This window comes from Ictalurus furcatus, chromosome 16, assembly GCF_023375685.1.
Source record: "Ictalurus furcatus strain D&B chromosome 16, Billie_1.0, whole genome shotgun sequence".
Taxonomy (NCBI): domain Eukaryota; kingdom Metazoa; phylum Chordata; class Actinopteri; order Siluriformes; family Ictaluridae; genus Ictalurus; species Ictalurus furcatus.
The window spans coordinates 5,731,629-5,747,148 of NC_071270.1; the positions used below are offsets into that span (position 1 = coordinate 5,731,629).

At 37.4% G+C, this 15,520-nt stretch overlaps 3 protein-coding genes across 3 annotated transcripts; 1 reads left to right on the top strand and 2 right to left on the bottom strand.

Annotated features, from left to right (window-relative positions):
- Positions 1-2,230: 2,230 nt before the first annotated feature.
- ved (ventrally expressed dharma/bozozok antagonist) lies at positions 2,231-3,109 on the top strand. The gene is made up of 2 exons (XM_053645896.1): positions 2,231-2,512; positions 2,768-3,109. The coding sequence occupies exons 1-2, from the start codon at positions 2,339-2,341 to the stop codon at positions 3,107-3,109; spliced, it is 516 nt and encodes a 171-aa protein (XP_053501871.1). The 5' UTR covers positions 2,231-2,338.
- A 368-nt stretch (positions 3,110-3,477) lies between these two features.
- Positions 3,478-6,866, bottom strand: LOC128620819 (histone H2A.V). Its single transcript, XM_053646138.1, has 5 exons — positions 6,770-6,866; positions 5,418-5,495; positions 5,211-5,324; positions 4,537-4,666; positions 3,478-4,083 (listed from the first exon to the last, which is right to left on the bottom strand). Exons 1-5 carry the CDS (start codon positions 6,770-6,772, stop codon positions 4,022-4,024), a joined length of 387 nt encoding a protein of 128 aa, XP_053502113.1. The 5' UTR covers positions 6,773-6,866; the 3' UTR covers positions 3,478-4,021.
- A 4,292-nt stretch (positions 6,867-11,158) lies between these two features.
- LOC128620453 (dual specificity protein phosphatase 26) lies at positions 11,159-14,664 on the bottom strand. The gene is made up of 4 exons (XM_053645474.1): positions 14,444-14,664; positions 12,808-13,009; positions 12,431-12,642; positions 11,159-12,291 (listed from the first exon to the last, which is right to left on the bottom strand). Exons 2-4 carry the CDS (start codon positions 12,984-12,986, stop codon positions 12,089-12,091), a joined length of 594 nt encoding a protein of 197 aa, XP_053501449.1. The 5' UTR covers positions 12,987-13,009; positions 14,444-14,664; the 3' UTR covers positions 11,159-12,088.
- Positions 14,665-15,520: the final 856 nt, after the last annotated feature.

A 15,520-nucleotide genomic window follows, 5' to 3' on the forward strand; every position in this document is an offset into this window, starting at 1 on the left:
ATATATATATATATATATATATATATATATATATATATATATATATATATATATATATGTATGTATGTATGTATTTGAGAAGATAGAGAAGACAGTAAAAGAGGGGGTGATAAATAAATAAATAAATAAATGTTTTGTTTTTTTGTTTTTTTAAAGTCATGTCCATGAATTTGCTGATTAAGTCAAGTTTATTTATCATTTACACAGTATACCATGACATATCTACCTTGAAACACTTATGGCAAGGATCAGGTATATTGCTTCCATGTAACATAAGGAAGAGAATATATTATGGCATTTGGCCATAAATATACAAAACACCAACCCCCAACTACATGCACACACACATACATACACACACAGACACACAACACAAAACAAGAGCTTAAACAAATGTAATTATTAATAGCAGACAATAAGTACAATTGAATGCAATATACTAAATACAATATACAGCATACTGTATGTAAATGGAAAAAGTTATATAAACAAGACAAAGTACTACACTGCAGTAAAGAAAGGTGTAACCCCCCCCCCCCCCCCCCCCCGATTATTTTTAATTAACATAACCCAACTATTCATAGAGTAAGCTCATTATTCAAGTTTTGCTATTTGTTGAAGGCATATAGCCTTTTGATCCTGTGCCCACTGTCAGAAAACATTAGGTCCAATTTTATATTATTTATAGGCCTACTTCTTTTTGAGTTATTGGGGTTTGGATGAAACCAATTTAACTCAAGTGGCCAGTCAGATCAGGTAATAAATATCAGTACTAGCCTAAATATAATACCTTTGATCATGGAGGTTATGATTTCCACTAATGTAATGAACAAATTGTTACAGACCCCATTTTGAAACCCAACTTCTACATTGTATATAGTAAATATTAGCTACTTTTTCCTGTTTAACTACAGATGTTAGCCTACTAAATATTTGCTACTGTTAATGTGTCTACAGAACTCCTCTAAACAAGTAGTTTAGATTTCTTGACCAGAAATATCTTAAAATGACTTTAATTTCAATATAAACCAGCAATATTTGAGATTTGAAGAGCTACTGTATATCAATTTTTTAACAATTGAGTTCATCAGTTATCTCAGAAGATATGAAAATTTGAGTATACGTAAACACAGACAGACGTTCTACCATCAGAGAGGAGACAGGATGGTTTTGGAAGTTGGGAGGGGGATCTTGGTGCATCACCAGACTTACTGGAGCCAGGAATTAATGGGCTCATTCAGAGGCGATTGAGACGTCTTAATTACCACACTTGTGAAAACTCAAAGGGTGGGGAGCAGAGTAGGGAGGATGTTTCCTTTGATCCTGGCCTACAGTCAATTGTAAATGAGCCAGGATTAGCCCTATAAATACCCCAAGACCTGTATTGGAGGTGGTTATCACCTATCTGAAGACAAACAGAACTCTGCCTCATTCACTCAGTCTCAGGACTCCATCCTCTAGACAACTCTGCTGCCTGCAGATCTAGACCCAGGACCATCAGGAATCTTAGCATTTTTACCCATTTTCATTAATTGGATATTTCTTGGTTTTTGGCTGGACTGCAGGTGGAATGATGAAGGGGCGCTTTTCCGTCGAATGGCTCTCCCAAAGCAGCCAGAGCAGTGCTAGCACTCCATCAAGCCCTATTGCAGTGAGCCATTCCAGGACCTACATCTCCATGGGCTCTGATAGAGCCAGCACCTCTGGGACTGTTCCAGAAACTCTCCCTGGTTTCTACAGCAGGAAAGTGGATAGCATGGAAACCCAGCAGATCCAGTCTGAGCCAATGGGGCCAGCACAAAGCTCTATTACTGCACCAAAGAAAGAGCTTGTTGCAAACCACACTGAGAGCCTCCAGCATGGTAAGATCTTAATTAATCACATCCATAGTAAAATTGGTAGCCATATAAAATATAAATATATTAAAGTATTGAAAATGTGTTAGCATTTTACTTTATTCAGACATTTTCATTCATTCTCACTGATCTCAGCATTAAATCAAAGATTTGTTTTCAATCTATGTTAGAAGTTAATACATTCAAAGTGTCTTAAAAATTGATTGATTCTAAGTAGTTTATCAGTAGTTGTTCATGGATCATTGAAAATGAGTAAGCAAGTTAGCTGGACTTAACATTTCTTAATTTCCATGTGCTATTTACTGTATCTCTATTTCTAAGATGTCGGTCAATCAGCTTGATCCTATAGAGATTAAAATGGTCTCAATCAACTTCCTTTCCACATTTTCTCCATTCCAGCACCAGAGTTAGGCTTCAGCAGTGGGACAGAGGAGGAGGAGACGTCCGGGTATGAGAGTGAAGGCGGGCGTTCTCTTTCCCCTATGGTCTCCAAGGAGCCAGTACCTTCAACCTCCCCTGGCACGGGGCGGCGAGCTAGAACAGCCTTCACAGCTGAGCAAATCGACAGTTTAGAGAGAGCATTCAAAAGGAATGCTTATTTGGGAGCCCAGGACAAAGCTGATCTGTGCAAGAGGCTCAATCTCTCTGATAAACAGGTGAGATGTTTTGCCTTAAAATAGTAGTTTTACTATCCAGGCTGTTATGGTATTAAGGTGGTATAAGAGCAATAAAACATTTTGAGACATTCTCTTATTAGAAAATACTCAACCTAGGGGACGGTAATGGCCCTCTTCTCTGCATTGGTCTTCATCACACCTTGACATTGATCAAATGATGTAGCTACACTGACACATGGGTCATTATGATGAACAGAGTAGTATGAAACTAACAATTATTATGTCTCCCCACAGATCAGGAACTGGTTTCAGAACAGACGAATGAAGCTAAAAAGGACGGTGCAGGACGCCCTAGCACATGCCTGCCAGGCCAATGTGGCATCACAGATCATGCATTACCCCGAGCTGCAGTCCTTCAGGCCAGCACCGTACCCAAGTTACTACCAAGCACAAGAGAGCCCGAGTCCCTACATGTGCCCCCCCAACATTCATTACACCCCTTCTGTTGTGCCCACACTGTCTGCCAATGCTCTCTACCAGTACAGATGTCCTCAGGGTCTTCCTGTGGCCCCTAGCAATCCGGCTCTTCTGCAGCCATATCAGCCATACTCTCACCAGTACTTCAGCTCACAATGAACATTGTCAGTTTGAGCCCACATGGACTGCAGATGAATCGCTTATCTGTCGTAATGAAGCATCCCTTCTTAATTTTGTCATGCCTTTCAGAACACAGGGTGTTATAATGAATGTATTTTTCTCTTTCATGCTGTTGAATATTTAAAGATACACTTGTAAATGCTTAAATCTTTAAAGTTATATTTTGTTCATGTTTATATGTACCAGAGAACTGTAAAATAAATGTTTATCTGTTTATTTGGATTTCAGTTTGTTCATTAGACAATGTGTTTCACTGCATTTAAAATAGTACAATAGTCCAAAAATCCCCAAGCAATTGAACTGTTAATGTAGAATATGCACGTAGCATAAAGTAAAATATATACTTACTAGCACCCACAATATACATGTGCTGACATTAAACCGAAGTGCTGTTGTATTCTCAAATCTGAATGTTATCATTTCTACAGTAACAAAAACAAAGCCGCGTCTTCCATCTGCAAGCTGTACATGCTCAGTTTCCTGTAATAACTGTATATCAGTGACTGATGTCACAAACACTGTAGAATATTAGGATGAGTAAAAATCTTAATTGCTATGCCTATTTAAACCCCGATATCCTTAGTATGAATATAAAGGCAATTAAAGCCAGTGCTCATATGAAATAACCACAGAAACACAATATTTAATAAAAGTCTTTATGTATAAAACAGATGTAGGACACATACAGATATACACCGAGAACGCCCTCAAGTGCCTTTCGTTAACCCATTCAAAAAGGATTAACTATTCCAATATTCCCCTCCCACTCCAAGAACAGTACATCAAAATATGGTCTATTTTTTTCTGTTAATTCTATGCTTACAAAATACTAAACAAAAGGATAAAACAACAAACAACTACTCGCTCCATACTGACTGAAAAAACTGCTTTCTATGCTGTTTTCTGTTGGCCCTTCTTTCCAATCAGGGACTTGTGAATGTGAGGAATCACACCTGTCATGACACAAGAAAACACACATTAAGAAAACCAGGATGTAAATGAAATGGCTTAACACGCGTAATTAGTCTTCTTCAAACAAGAACAGAAATGGCACTGCTATAAGTAAGACGGAAATGTGTCTCATAAAATAATAAAACTCACAATAGCTCTACTTCTCTTGTGGGTCATTTTAGAGAGGTCTGAGCTCAATTGATACTTTCATTTATGTGTAAAATTAATCTGTGTATTGAAACCCGTTTCTCAGAGTGGAAGGCCAATTATTTTAAAATGAATTAAAATTCAGTTTTACTTCATATGCCACAGAAGAACATCTGAGATGATCAGAGTTTGCATCATATGATCAAATGTAATAAGGGATTTTTCCTTAATCTTCCCTTGAGATAAGATTTCAAGTGAATATAGCCTTATGCAGAACAGAAGCATGTCCAACATTCTTTTTAACTGACCTCCACCAGCAATTGTGGCTTTGATAAGCGAATCCAACTCTTCATCACCACGAATAGCCAGCTGTAAATGCCTGGGAGTGATGCGTTTCACCTTCAAGTCCTTTGAGGCATTACCGGCCAACTCCAACACCTAGTCACGGACATGCATGGGAAAGCTGGCATGACATCAGTGTAATATATACAGTGCATATTTACTATACACAGAAAACATATATGTAAGTGGGAACACACAGTCAGAGGCTCATGAAGATAAGGAATTTCTAAATAGGGGCCAAGCACTGAAGGTGTGTAGTTTGGCACACTGATTGGGGCGGGTCTAAGGAACAGTCTGACCAAATTTGGGCCAAGTACTGCCAATGCTCTAGCGCCACCATCGGGTCAAATTTGGGCCTAATTTGAAAGTACATTTATGGTCATAAAGGTCAGGCATCAAAACATACCCATCATGAGTGAAACTACAAATCACTCTTGAATCCCTTTGCATAAAGTTATGGCCCTGGTTTCCTGTGATTGCTTAGGCAACAATTGTAGCATGTCTGTCAATGTGCGGCTCACCGAGTCTGGGTGCTTGGCCCCCGAAAATAGCTGCTTGCACCTTTAATGATTATTAGTTCCCTTCAGATTCCGTGCCTGTACACAAACATGTTTGATGTCTTGCTAGATTTAACCGTTACCTCAGCAGTGAGGTACTCCAGGATGGCTGCGCTGTACACCGCAGCTGTGGCACCAACACGTCCATGGCTAGTAGTCCGTGTTTTTAAGTGTCTGTGGATACGACCTACAGGGAACTTCCAACAGAAACCACAACCATCACAACATAACACAAGTCATAGCACATAGTACAGTAGTGCAGATTTCAACTGCGTGAAAGAAACACACACCTGAAGACCAGCCCTCTGAGACCGGGACACTGCCTTAGCCTTGGCTTTGCCACTGTCTTTGCCAGCCTTTCCTCCTGCCTAATGATCAGAGCATTTAAGAAGAGTAAAAAAGACATCAGACTGCAATTTCTCACATCACAAAACTGTTGAACTGTCAAATCTGACCGATCAGAAGGTGTTGATTAATATTCTATAACAGCAGCTCTGACAGTAGTTCAGGCTGTAATTTAAATCACAGGCTTATATCAGTGTTCTGGTTCTAATATATTATTGTTTCTATAGTAACAGCTCATTCACAGGGACTTGTATGATGGGCACACCACATTATCTATGCCCAACAATAAGCAGATTAATACAACGTGTACAATATATAACAAAAGACAACGCATAATCAAACAACAAATAATGATTTGGTGACACTTTCTGTATGGAGATGTGTCTTTAACATTTATTGAAGAAGAACATTTACTGATGAAGAACTTGTCAGGGTAGTGAAAAAGACTAAAACAACACATTAATTTTAAATGTGGCTTGTCTGAATGTGACTCCCACAAACATTTCAACAGATTAGCACACAATATCCACCTTTGATGAATCTAATGTTAATTTATTTAGTAAAATAAACGAATGAATGTGTCTTCTTTCAAGTTATGACATTAGTTTGTATTGTCTAACGGACATTCCACAACATTTAATGTAACTAAAAATGGATAAAAAGCATAAGGTGTTGTTTATGATTAAACTAAACATTTTAATCATGGGCAAATAGTTGTAGCATAAAAGTAATAAAACACTCTGGGAGGGGTTTTATCACACAGGATAAGGAACACACATTTTGATAAAGCTTTTTCAGGTAAACTGCCATAACTTTTTCACAAACAAACAAACAAACAAACAAACAAACAAACCACGCCCACTGACTATATTAACTAGCTACAGGTCTAATAATACAGTTCATAAATAAATGCAGTCCAGGTTGTAAAAAAAACAAATAACAGCAAAGTAAACGACCGAACAAACATAGCGAAAAAAAACATTTTAATTAGCCAGCTTAATAAATAAACAAAAAATATATAACCAGAACATAGATGTTTTTGGTAAATAATAGCGTATTCAGCGAATGAAGTTAGCCATACAGCTAGTTAGTTGGTTAGTTAACCCGGTAAACAGTAAGAAAGGCGAACAGGATTCTGCTTAGCAGGCTAGCTAGCTGACATATAAAATAGCGGTTAACCGGAGTTTAACTTGGAGATTAACATATTTTGCAATAAGGGTGAAGAAAAAAAACTCGCAAAACACAGTTTTTGTTTAATGTGCATATCAAAATCAGAAAACCGTTTTTCAACTCTTACCATGGCACCTACAGAGAGTTAGCGAATCGGAAAGTGTTTTAAGCAAACCACACACACACACACACACACACACACACACAGGTCGTGCAGTAGGCGGCACCTGCGGGTACACTAAAGCACTACATAGGGAATAAAGAAATATTTTTCTATGTATTTCTTTCTTTCTCCTATGCAGTGTACATATAAAGGGCGCATGAAGTCGTTTGGGATTTGAATGTTGAATCATTATGAGTCGCACAATTTCTTTCTTTTTTTAATGGAACAAGTTATAATTGAGTCATAAAAAAACATACATACAAACATCAATTTGCATGCAAAGAGGGGGAAGAGAAAAACAAGGGGCATTGGGAAATATCTTTTCAGACACTATATGGCCGAAGGTTTGTGGACACCTGACAATCACAGCCATATGTGGGTCTTCTCCAAACTGTTGCCACAAAGTTGGAAGCACACAACTGTTTTTTGTTTGTTTATATTTTTTGTATGCTATCGCATACAAATGTACAATTTCCCAAAGCTGTTCCTCCATGAAAATTTCCTCTGCACAAAGTAAGGGTCATGAAGACATGGTTTGCCAAGGCTGCACAGACCCCTGACTTTAACCACACTGAACACCTTTGGGATGAATGACGACTATGTACTGTACCAGGCCTTCTCACTCACTATCAGTGCCTGACCTCACTAATGCTCTCATGGCTGAATGGGCAAATTCCCACAGCCACACTCCAAAGTCTAGTTAAAATCCTTTCCTTCCCAGAGGAGTGGAGGTCAATTCCTAACATTTTTGGTTTCCCATGTGAGGAGAAGAATCCAATACACTACCAGTGTTAATGAACATGTTACTGTTGAGTTACTGACTAGTTATTGGTGATTTCTCAGGTTGCTCATTGGATGAAGATAATTATGGCACAGGATTACTTGAACCCATGTAAAGAATTCCAGGGAAACAAGAAATGGCCAAAGGCAACAAGGCACAGTCAATGTAGACAAACAAATAAACCAGTTTGTTTGTATTTATTTAATATTTATTGGTGCTAATAGTTTTGCACATATTTTTTTGAGAGAAAAGTTCGAAGGAGAGAGAGGAAAGGTAGGTAGCGTTCCTATATTGTTTAAGTGGAAAATCAGAATTATTGTGTGCAATGATTTATACGTACATTCTTTTGTACAAAATGCAAAATGCAGCATTCATAAATACAAATATGAAAACATGTTTGAAATGACACAACATGAACAACTTGCATTTGGCCTTGTTTTTATTTCTCAATTTTATTTCATAGACATGTGGGTGCTAGTAAAAAAAAAAAAAAAAAATCTGCCGTAATTCAAGTATCAATATAACCAGGGTCAATTATAATGGTAGGATAGAAAAAAAAACACAGAACATGAAATACAATGTATATTTTGGTAAATCAGAAATGAATGTGGACTGACAGATTACACAATATTTCACACTTCGATTTTAAACCAAATGCAATCCAGTCATCAACCAAATGCAGCTATGAAATGCAAAAATTAATAATAATAATAAGAAGAAGAAGAAGAAGAAAATATTCATGGCATGAATCTTTTCTTTCCTTTCTTTTTTTAAACATGTAACAGCTTCCTTCATCCATGTGTATCAGTTAATAATTTTTTTCCACCTCTGATTATATCTGATCTTGTGATGATTCCTCATCCAGATGATTAAAAATCCCGTTATAGTAAAAATCCCAGCCAATTTATTCAGATGAATCAGATGAATGGTTTTACACAACAATGTGGGCAGTGGTATTTGACAGATGTTGCTGGTTTTTCGTAATCATTTATAACAGTACTTAGCTGCTGTAGGATGATATCCGTGAAGGTAATGTTTGGATTTTATTTAGTTATAATGTAGTAGAGCGTGCCACTTAAATAATTTAATTTTCTAAGGTTGAAGTCATAGATATTGTGTCACAATACCATAGATGTTACGGACAATGTTACAGAACCAATCACAAGACACCTTAAAATCAAAATACAGTATACAGTATAATAATCACATTTCTAATTCTAACAACTTGGTATCACGCCCAGTTTATTCACACCACACAGTTATGGCTTGGTGGCAAATGATTACCAATGCAGCATGTTACAAATACTGACACTATTGAGGTATTTATCACTCATGGATTTAGAAATACCTATGATGGTATATGTATACACATACACACAGAGTATAACCACTACTCTATGAAATCTGTTTCTCCTTAAGATCTTAAAGAGTGCTGAGAAACTATTCATAAGACACAATTTGGTGTGCAGTATTGTTCCACTTATTGAAGTTTTTGTGGTCCCGAATTTCCAAAATTTGCAATACAAACCTATAAACAATAGACTAAAATCTCACATTAAATGTTTCTCTTTTAGGTGATTCACAGAATAACACTTTCATATACAAACACTGTGTAATAATAGCCTAATACTTAATATTATATTAAATACCTAATAGTACCATCTGTTAAGGCAGGACAAATATAACTCTAACTGGACCAAATGATAGGTATTGTAAAATTCATTGATAATTTATACTTTCTGTTGATTAAAAAAACCTAATTACCAGAAATGAATGCTTCATTGGCATGTTAGATGCTCCTGCAGATCTGTTGTATTGCATGAACTCATACAAACTGGCCCAAATCACTGCTACATGAAGAGCTGCCTAACACAAGTTGGCTGCATAAATTTTGCGTGAATATTCTGAGGTCATGATTTAATAAATACTAACCGTATTATCAAAAAATTACATTTGATCAAAGCAGCTTAGGATAAGCAGCTTATAATAAGATATGTTGCAAGAATCTCTCTGATGTAGTGGATCCATATCTCTTTACTGTTTGTATTTCTTTGAATACAGTTATAATTGAACCCTTTCAGGCTACTTGCCTCACTCTGATAACAGCCAAAAATCAGAAGCTTGTTTTTCCAAAATACAGCACTGCTACTCATAACATAGAACTACAGTGCCCTCCACTAATATTGGCACCCTTGGTAAATATGAGCAAAGAATGCTATGAAAAATTTTCTTTATTGTTTAACCTTTTGAATTTTTGTTAAAAATAATTCACAAAGCTACACTGCTCTCATGGATATCAAACAATTGAAAACAAAACACAGGTTTATCACACAAAAAATCTTTGTTAAATATAGAAATGCAACAATTATTGGCACCTTTTTAGTCACCTCCCTTTACCAAGATAACAGCTCTGAGTCTTCTCCTTTAATACTTGAGATTGGACAATACATGGCAAGGTATCTGACCATTCCTCCATACAGAATCTCTCCATATCCTTCAAATTTCGAGGTCCACGCTGGTGGACTCTCCTCTTCAGTTCACCCCACAGGTGTTTTCTATGGGTTTTCAAGTCAGGGCACTGGGAAGGCCATGGCAGGACCTTGATTTTGTGGTCAGTTTTGGATCATTGTCCTGCTGGAAGATCCAACCATGGCCCATTTTAAACTTTCTGGCAGAGTAAGTCAGGTTTTAATTTAATATCTGTTTATATTTGATAGATCCATGATGCCATGTATCCTAACAACATGTCCAGGTCCTCTGGCAGAAGAACAGCCCGAAAACATTAAAGAGCCACCAGCATATTTATCCGTGGGCATGAGGTACTTTTCCATAAGGCTACCTCTCTGTGTGCGCCAAAACCACCTCTGGTGTTAATTGTCAAAAAGCTCTATTTTGGTTTCATCTGACCATAGAACCCGATCCCATTTGAAGTACCAGTAGTGTATGTTTTTGGATGAGAGTAGATGATTTTTTCTTGAAACCTTTCCAGACAACTTGTGGTGATGTAGGTGACTTCAGATTGTAGTTTTGGAGACTTTCTGACCCCAAGATGCAACTAACTTCTGCAGTTCTCCAGCTGTGATCCTTGAAGATTTTTTGAGACAATATAGACACACCTCTTCGTTCAGCTTAATTCATAACATTTCCAATGGACTGGAACTTTTTAATTAATGCCCTGATGGTGGAAACTGCCATTTTCAATGCTTGTGCTATTTTCTTATAGCCACTTCCCATTTTGTGAAGCTCACAACCTTTTGCCAAACATCACAGCTATAGTCCTTGGTCTTATCCATCGGTTTGAATGACTAAGGGAATTTGGCCTGTGTTACCTCATATTTATACCCCTGTGAAACAAGAAATCATGGTTGAACTAGTTCCTAGGTATACTAAAAATGTTTTTAAATATCAGTGGGAATATACTTCAAATATAGATTTCTCATATGAATTCATAGGGGTGCCAATAATTGTTGCACACCTTTTTATATATATATATATATATATATATATATATATATATATATATATATATATATATATATAAACCTGTGTTGTGCTTGCAATTGTTGGATATCCATGAGAGCAGAGTATTTTTGTGAATTCTTTTTAACAAAAGATCAAAAGGTTAACAATAAAGATAATTTTTCACAGCCTTCTTTGCTCATATTTACCAAGGGTGCCAATATTTTGGAAGGCAATGTATAGTTAAATATGCACCAATAATTCATTCACTGTTTCTTGTTTGCTTTGGAATTTGACTTACAGAGACTTGTATAAGTATTCACCTTTATTGAACTTTTTATTGGCCACTCGGTTGCTTCTCTGACTAATTCTGTGAACGGCCTCCTCTAGAGACCTCTAGAGTCATAGCTGTGCGATATTCTTGATATAACCAAACCCTAATTGATGATATTCCAGAATTTTGTCTTGAAAATGTTTTATAGTTCCTTGTCATTGTGATGCTGTTTGTTTAGATATGTTCTCTAGCAAACTCTGGTGTCTTCCAGGCATTGAGATCATGTGACGATTTAATTGCACACAAGTCAACTCCATTCAACTAATAATGCTACTTCTGCTGGCAACTAGTTTCACAGCAATGAGGTGAATATTTACGCACTCACAACTTTTACAACTTTGATCAATTATGTTGATTCCCTTGTGACTTAAATGGGCTACTTTGTGTAGATTCATGACAATAATCCCAATTTAGTTCATTTTACTTCTAGGTTGTAACACTGTGGAGAACTTCAATGGGGGTAAATACTTATGCAAGCCCACTTCAAGAAAAGTGAAACCAAACTGGTTAAAGAAGCTCAGTGATCTGGTCATTTGAACAAAATGTTAGGGTTAATGCTGAATAAGGCAGTATGCACACCTCAAGAGGTCTTAATGTAGTAAGGCATTTCTACTGATCACAGAACAACAGTGTGAATGATGGTACTACATGTACACACATTGACCTATGCAATGAGTTTGTACTGGGAGTCCAGAGTTTACCGGTGGTTTTAGGTTGTCTTTCGACTGGCGCGAAGAATGCTGTCTAGGCCACTGAGCTGCCGGAGGAAGCCTCGGTTGGGGGTGACACCTCGGTGGTCCTTGACCGTCTTAATGGCTTCTACTAGGGTCATGTTCTGTCGAATCATAAGGTAAGCCAGCACCAGAGTTGCTGAGCGACTCACCCCTACTGCACAGTGCACAAGCACTGTTCCTATAAAGTCAAATATAGACTATATAAATTGAAGAACACTTTACCACTGTAGGTTCTTAACTTTGGGGTCCCCACTGGGGTATTGATAATGTAGTTGTACCCAAAATGCCGTCATGTAAATGAAAAATTTTGGCCTTACCTCCCATGCTGAGAGCTTTGTGAATGAATTCTGCAGCAGGGTAGAAGTTGACACTCATATCGAAAGAGGGAGAGTCATGGGCCTCGATACCATGGTAGGTGATATTCATTCCCTCATAGTACTCCGCACCACCTCGCCATTTGCTCTGTGCACAGTTGAGGATGTGTGTGATCCCAAGCTTTATAAGTTCCTGGCGGTTTGACGCAATGTCCCTGAAAATTTTTTGGTAAAGCAGATGGATGTGTAAAACGGTGTTATACAGCATGGCATTCTATATCCATGTCTGCAAATGTAAAAACCACAATGTCTAAGGTGAGGCACACAAGTACATATCCAAGACATTTACTTGGATATGTGTGGAAGAATAAACTACTCACTGGTCTCCAATGTAGAGTCTCGGCCAAACCTCGTCGGCATGATTACAAGCTGTTTTTCCAGTGTACAGGAGACGTTCAAGTTCAGCGATGCTCAATACAGGACACCCTTTTTCTGAATCCCTTCTGCTAGGAGACCTTGAATTGCTTCGAGATCGGGAGAATCTAGACATAAACGCCATCTCCGCTGATTGTTAGTGGTGTTCTGTGGAATAATAAAGAAAAAAAGCATGATAGAAATAGAGGTACACGTTTGCTAAATTTAAAAGGAAATGTCAGTGTCATTAATTCCTCCTCTCAGCACATGGTACAACTCTTGGCACCACAAACACTGCTTTCATGTCATGTGCTTTTGTTTATGTTGCCATGTGTCTTTGCTTCTCTGGTCCTGTCTCCACCTCTGTCAGTAATTGGTTAGTTATTCTACTGTGTTCACCTGTTCTGTGTTTAGTTCTTGATTGGTTTGTCTATTTATATCCTGCAGTGTTATAATGTTTTTTAAAGTCTTTATCCTGTCTTCATTGTCTTAAGTCCAAGCTGTGTACCGAGTTTCTGCCTATCATTTTTCTTCCTTTGACTTTCGCCTATCTCCGTGTTTTATGACTATGGTTTATTGTTGCCTGTCTGTGCTCTGACCCCCGCATGCTCTGACACACACTGAGTTTACGCACGTTACATCCAGCTTTTTCTCATAAAAACACATTGACTGTGTTTTAAAATGATTTGAAATCAAGCATGAAAAGTGGAAAGTCAATTCAGGCCCATGCCTATTCTACTCCACCTACTAGCATTACACCCTCTCGATTAAAGTTCATTAACTCAGAAAAATTCAGACACTCAAAATATTCAATATTGACCTGATCTATCAGCTTTTCCATTATCATTCAACAACTAGTTGAGTTTGAAAGAGGAGATGTGAACTCAGGGGGCCTTCATGAAGTACTGTATGCACTCTAGGTGCATTTACACGATATATTTAATGCACTTCCAGGAAATAATAATTTGGAGATGAGTGATGTGCATCTTTCACAACAATCAAATCAGCATCGAGCAGTTAGGTAGTCCCAGAGGAGTTATAAGATTACATTCCTTCGGATCATTTAGTAGAATGGAAATGGAAATAATGCATTTTCATATAACAATATAGGCTACTGTATATAAACACAGCTCTTATTAGAACCAATTCTGTTATTTTATTTATTCTGTGCTACTGTAAGTGTTTTTTTTTTCTGCAGTGCAATGCTTTGAAATACAAACATTAAAATGAGCAAAACACGTGTTTTAGTGAAATACTGAACTTTTCATTCACTGATAATGGATCCTTACTGGAATTCATGTGCATGCATGGTTTGATGAAAAAAAAATAATATATATATCTTCATGCATGAGCTATATTTCAGAAAATTTAGAAAAATATCAAGCACGCGTGCATAGAGTATATCAGAGCACAATAGATGGTTTCATATTGAGATAAATAGAAAACAGTGGCTTAAAATTGGCCCTCGGTTATAATCAGCTGGATTCCAACATCTGGCCGTCGAAATAATCGTATTTAATAAGAGGCTCATAGAACAGGCACCATAGCGCTTATTGTTTATTGCACGAGGTGGACAGACAAAATGTCTGAAATCCTTCTTACCTTCCATCCACTGCCGTTTCGAATCAAACGACAAAAATATCGCTTTATTCGCTTTGTTCGTCCTTTCCGATTCTGAAGATCCTCTACGAAGACATGGATCCGACATATTTTAGTGACTCATATTGGACTGCGTAATAAGTGTCATTGCAGCCTGTAGAGGAGAAGCAGTACGGAACGCCCACTTCATGCACATTCACATACGACTTAAAGCAACCACACACGACCACATTTACTGTCTCAAACCTCCTACTTTACAAACTATATGTGATGGGATGGATTACAGAAGCCTGAAGCTGATATTTATGCATTTTCCAAGTGCATGGAGCCTTGTAATCCTCATTGAAATATACCAAATGAACCACTTGCATATCATCAATATTTACAATCAGCATATGATCTACAATTTAGGCTACTTTACGAGTTTAAATGTTTTAAATGTAAATGATTAACCACAATGTCCTTGATAGTGTTGCCAAGTGGGGATTTATCTCTTTCTTCTATCTAGAGAGAGTAATGCAGCAGCGCTTTAGTCCTTTAGTCTGTCCAGCTGTCTCACCGCCTTATCTGTACACTCTGCTCAAACAGCTTCCTAAGCTTTAACTTTCATACTAATAACATAGTCAGCAACATTGTGCTTGTCATCTTGTCAACCGCATCGTGTAGAAACATTACATCTTGGAATTTGGAGTCAAATGTTGTCAGTAATATGACTTAGAACATTGCTGGTAAATGGTGAGTGAGAAAAGAAGCTCTGCATCACTATCATCAAAACATCAGTTGAGGGGAAGTTATTTGGAAGAATGGTGTTTGTCAGCTCCAGAGTTTTGTAGAACTGATGCCAAGGTGCATTGAAACGTTTGGGGGCTCCTGGTGGCCCATGCACCTTACTAAAATACTTTATGCTGGCTTTCCCTTTAATTTGTCATGTGGTTTCACAATTGCATCTATTAACTGGTAAAATTACATCTGCAATGGTTTAATTCCATTCAGTACTGTTCTGTTGTCCTTTCTAGTTAGCATTCACTGTCCTATGTATTTATTGTCAACTGTATTTATTGTAAGTTTCATCTTATATTG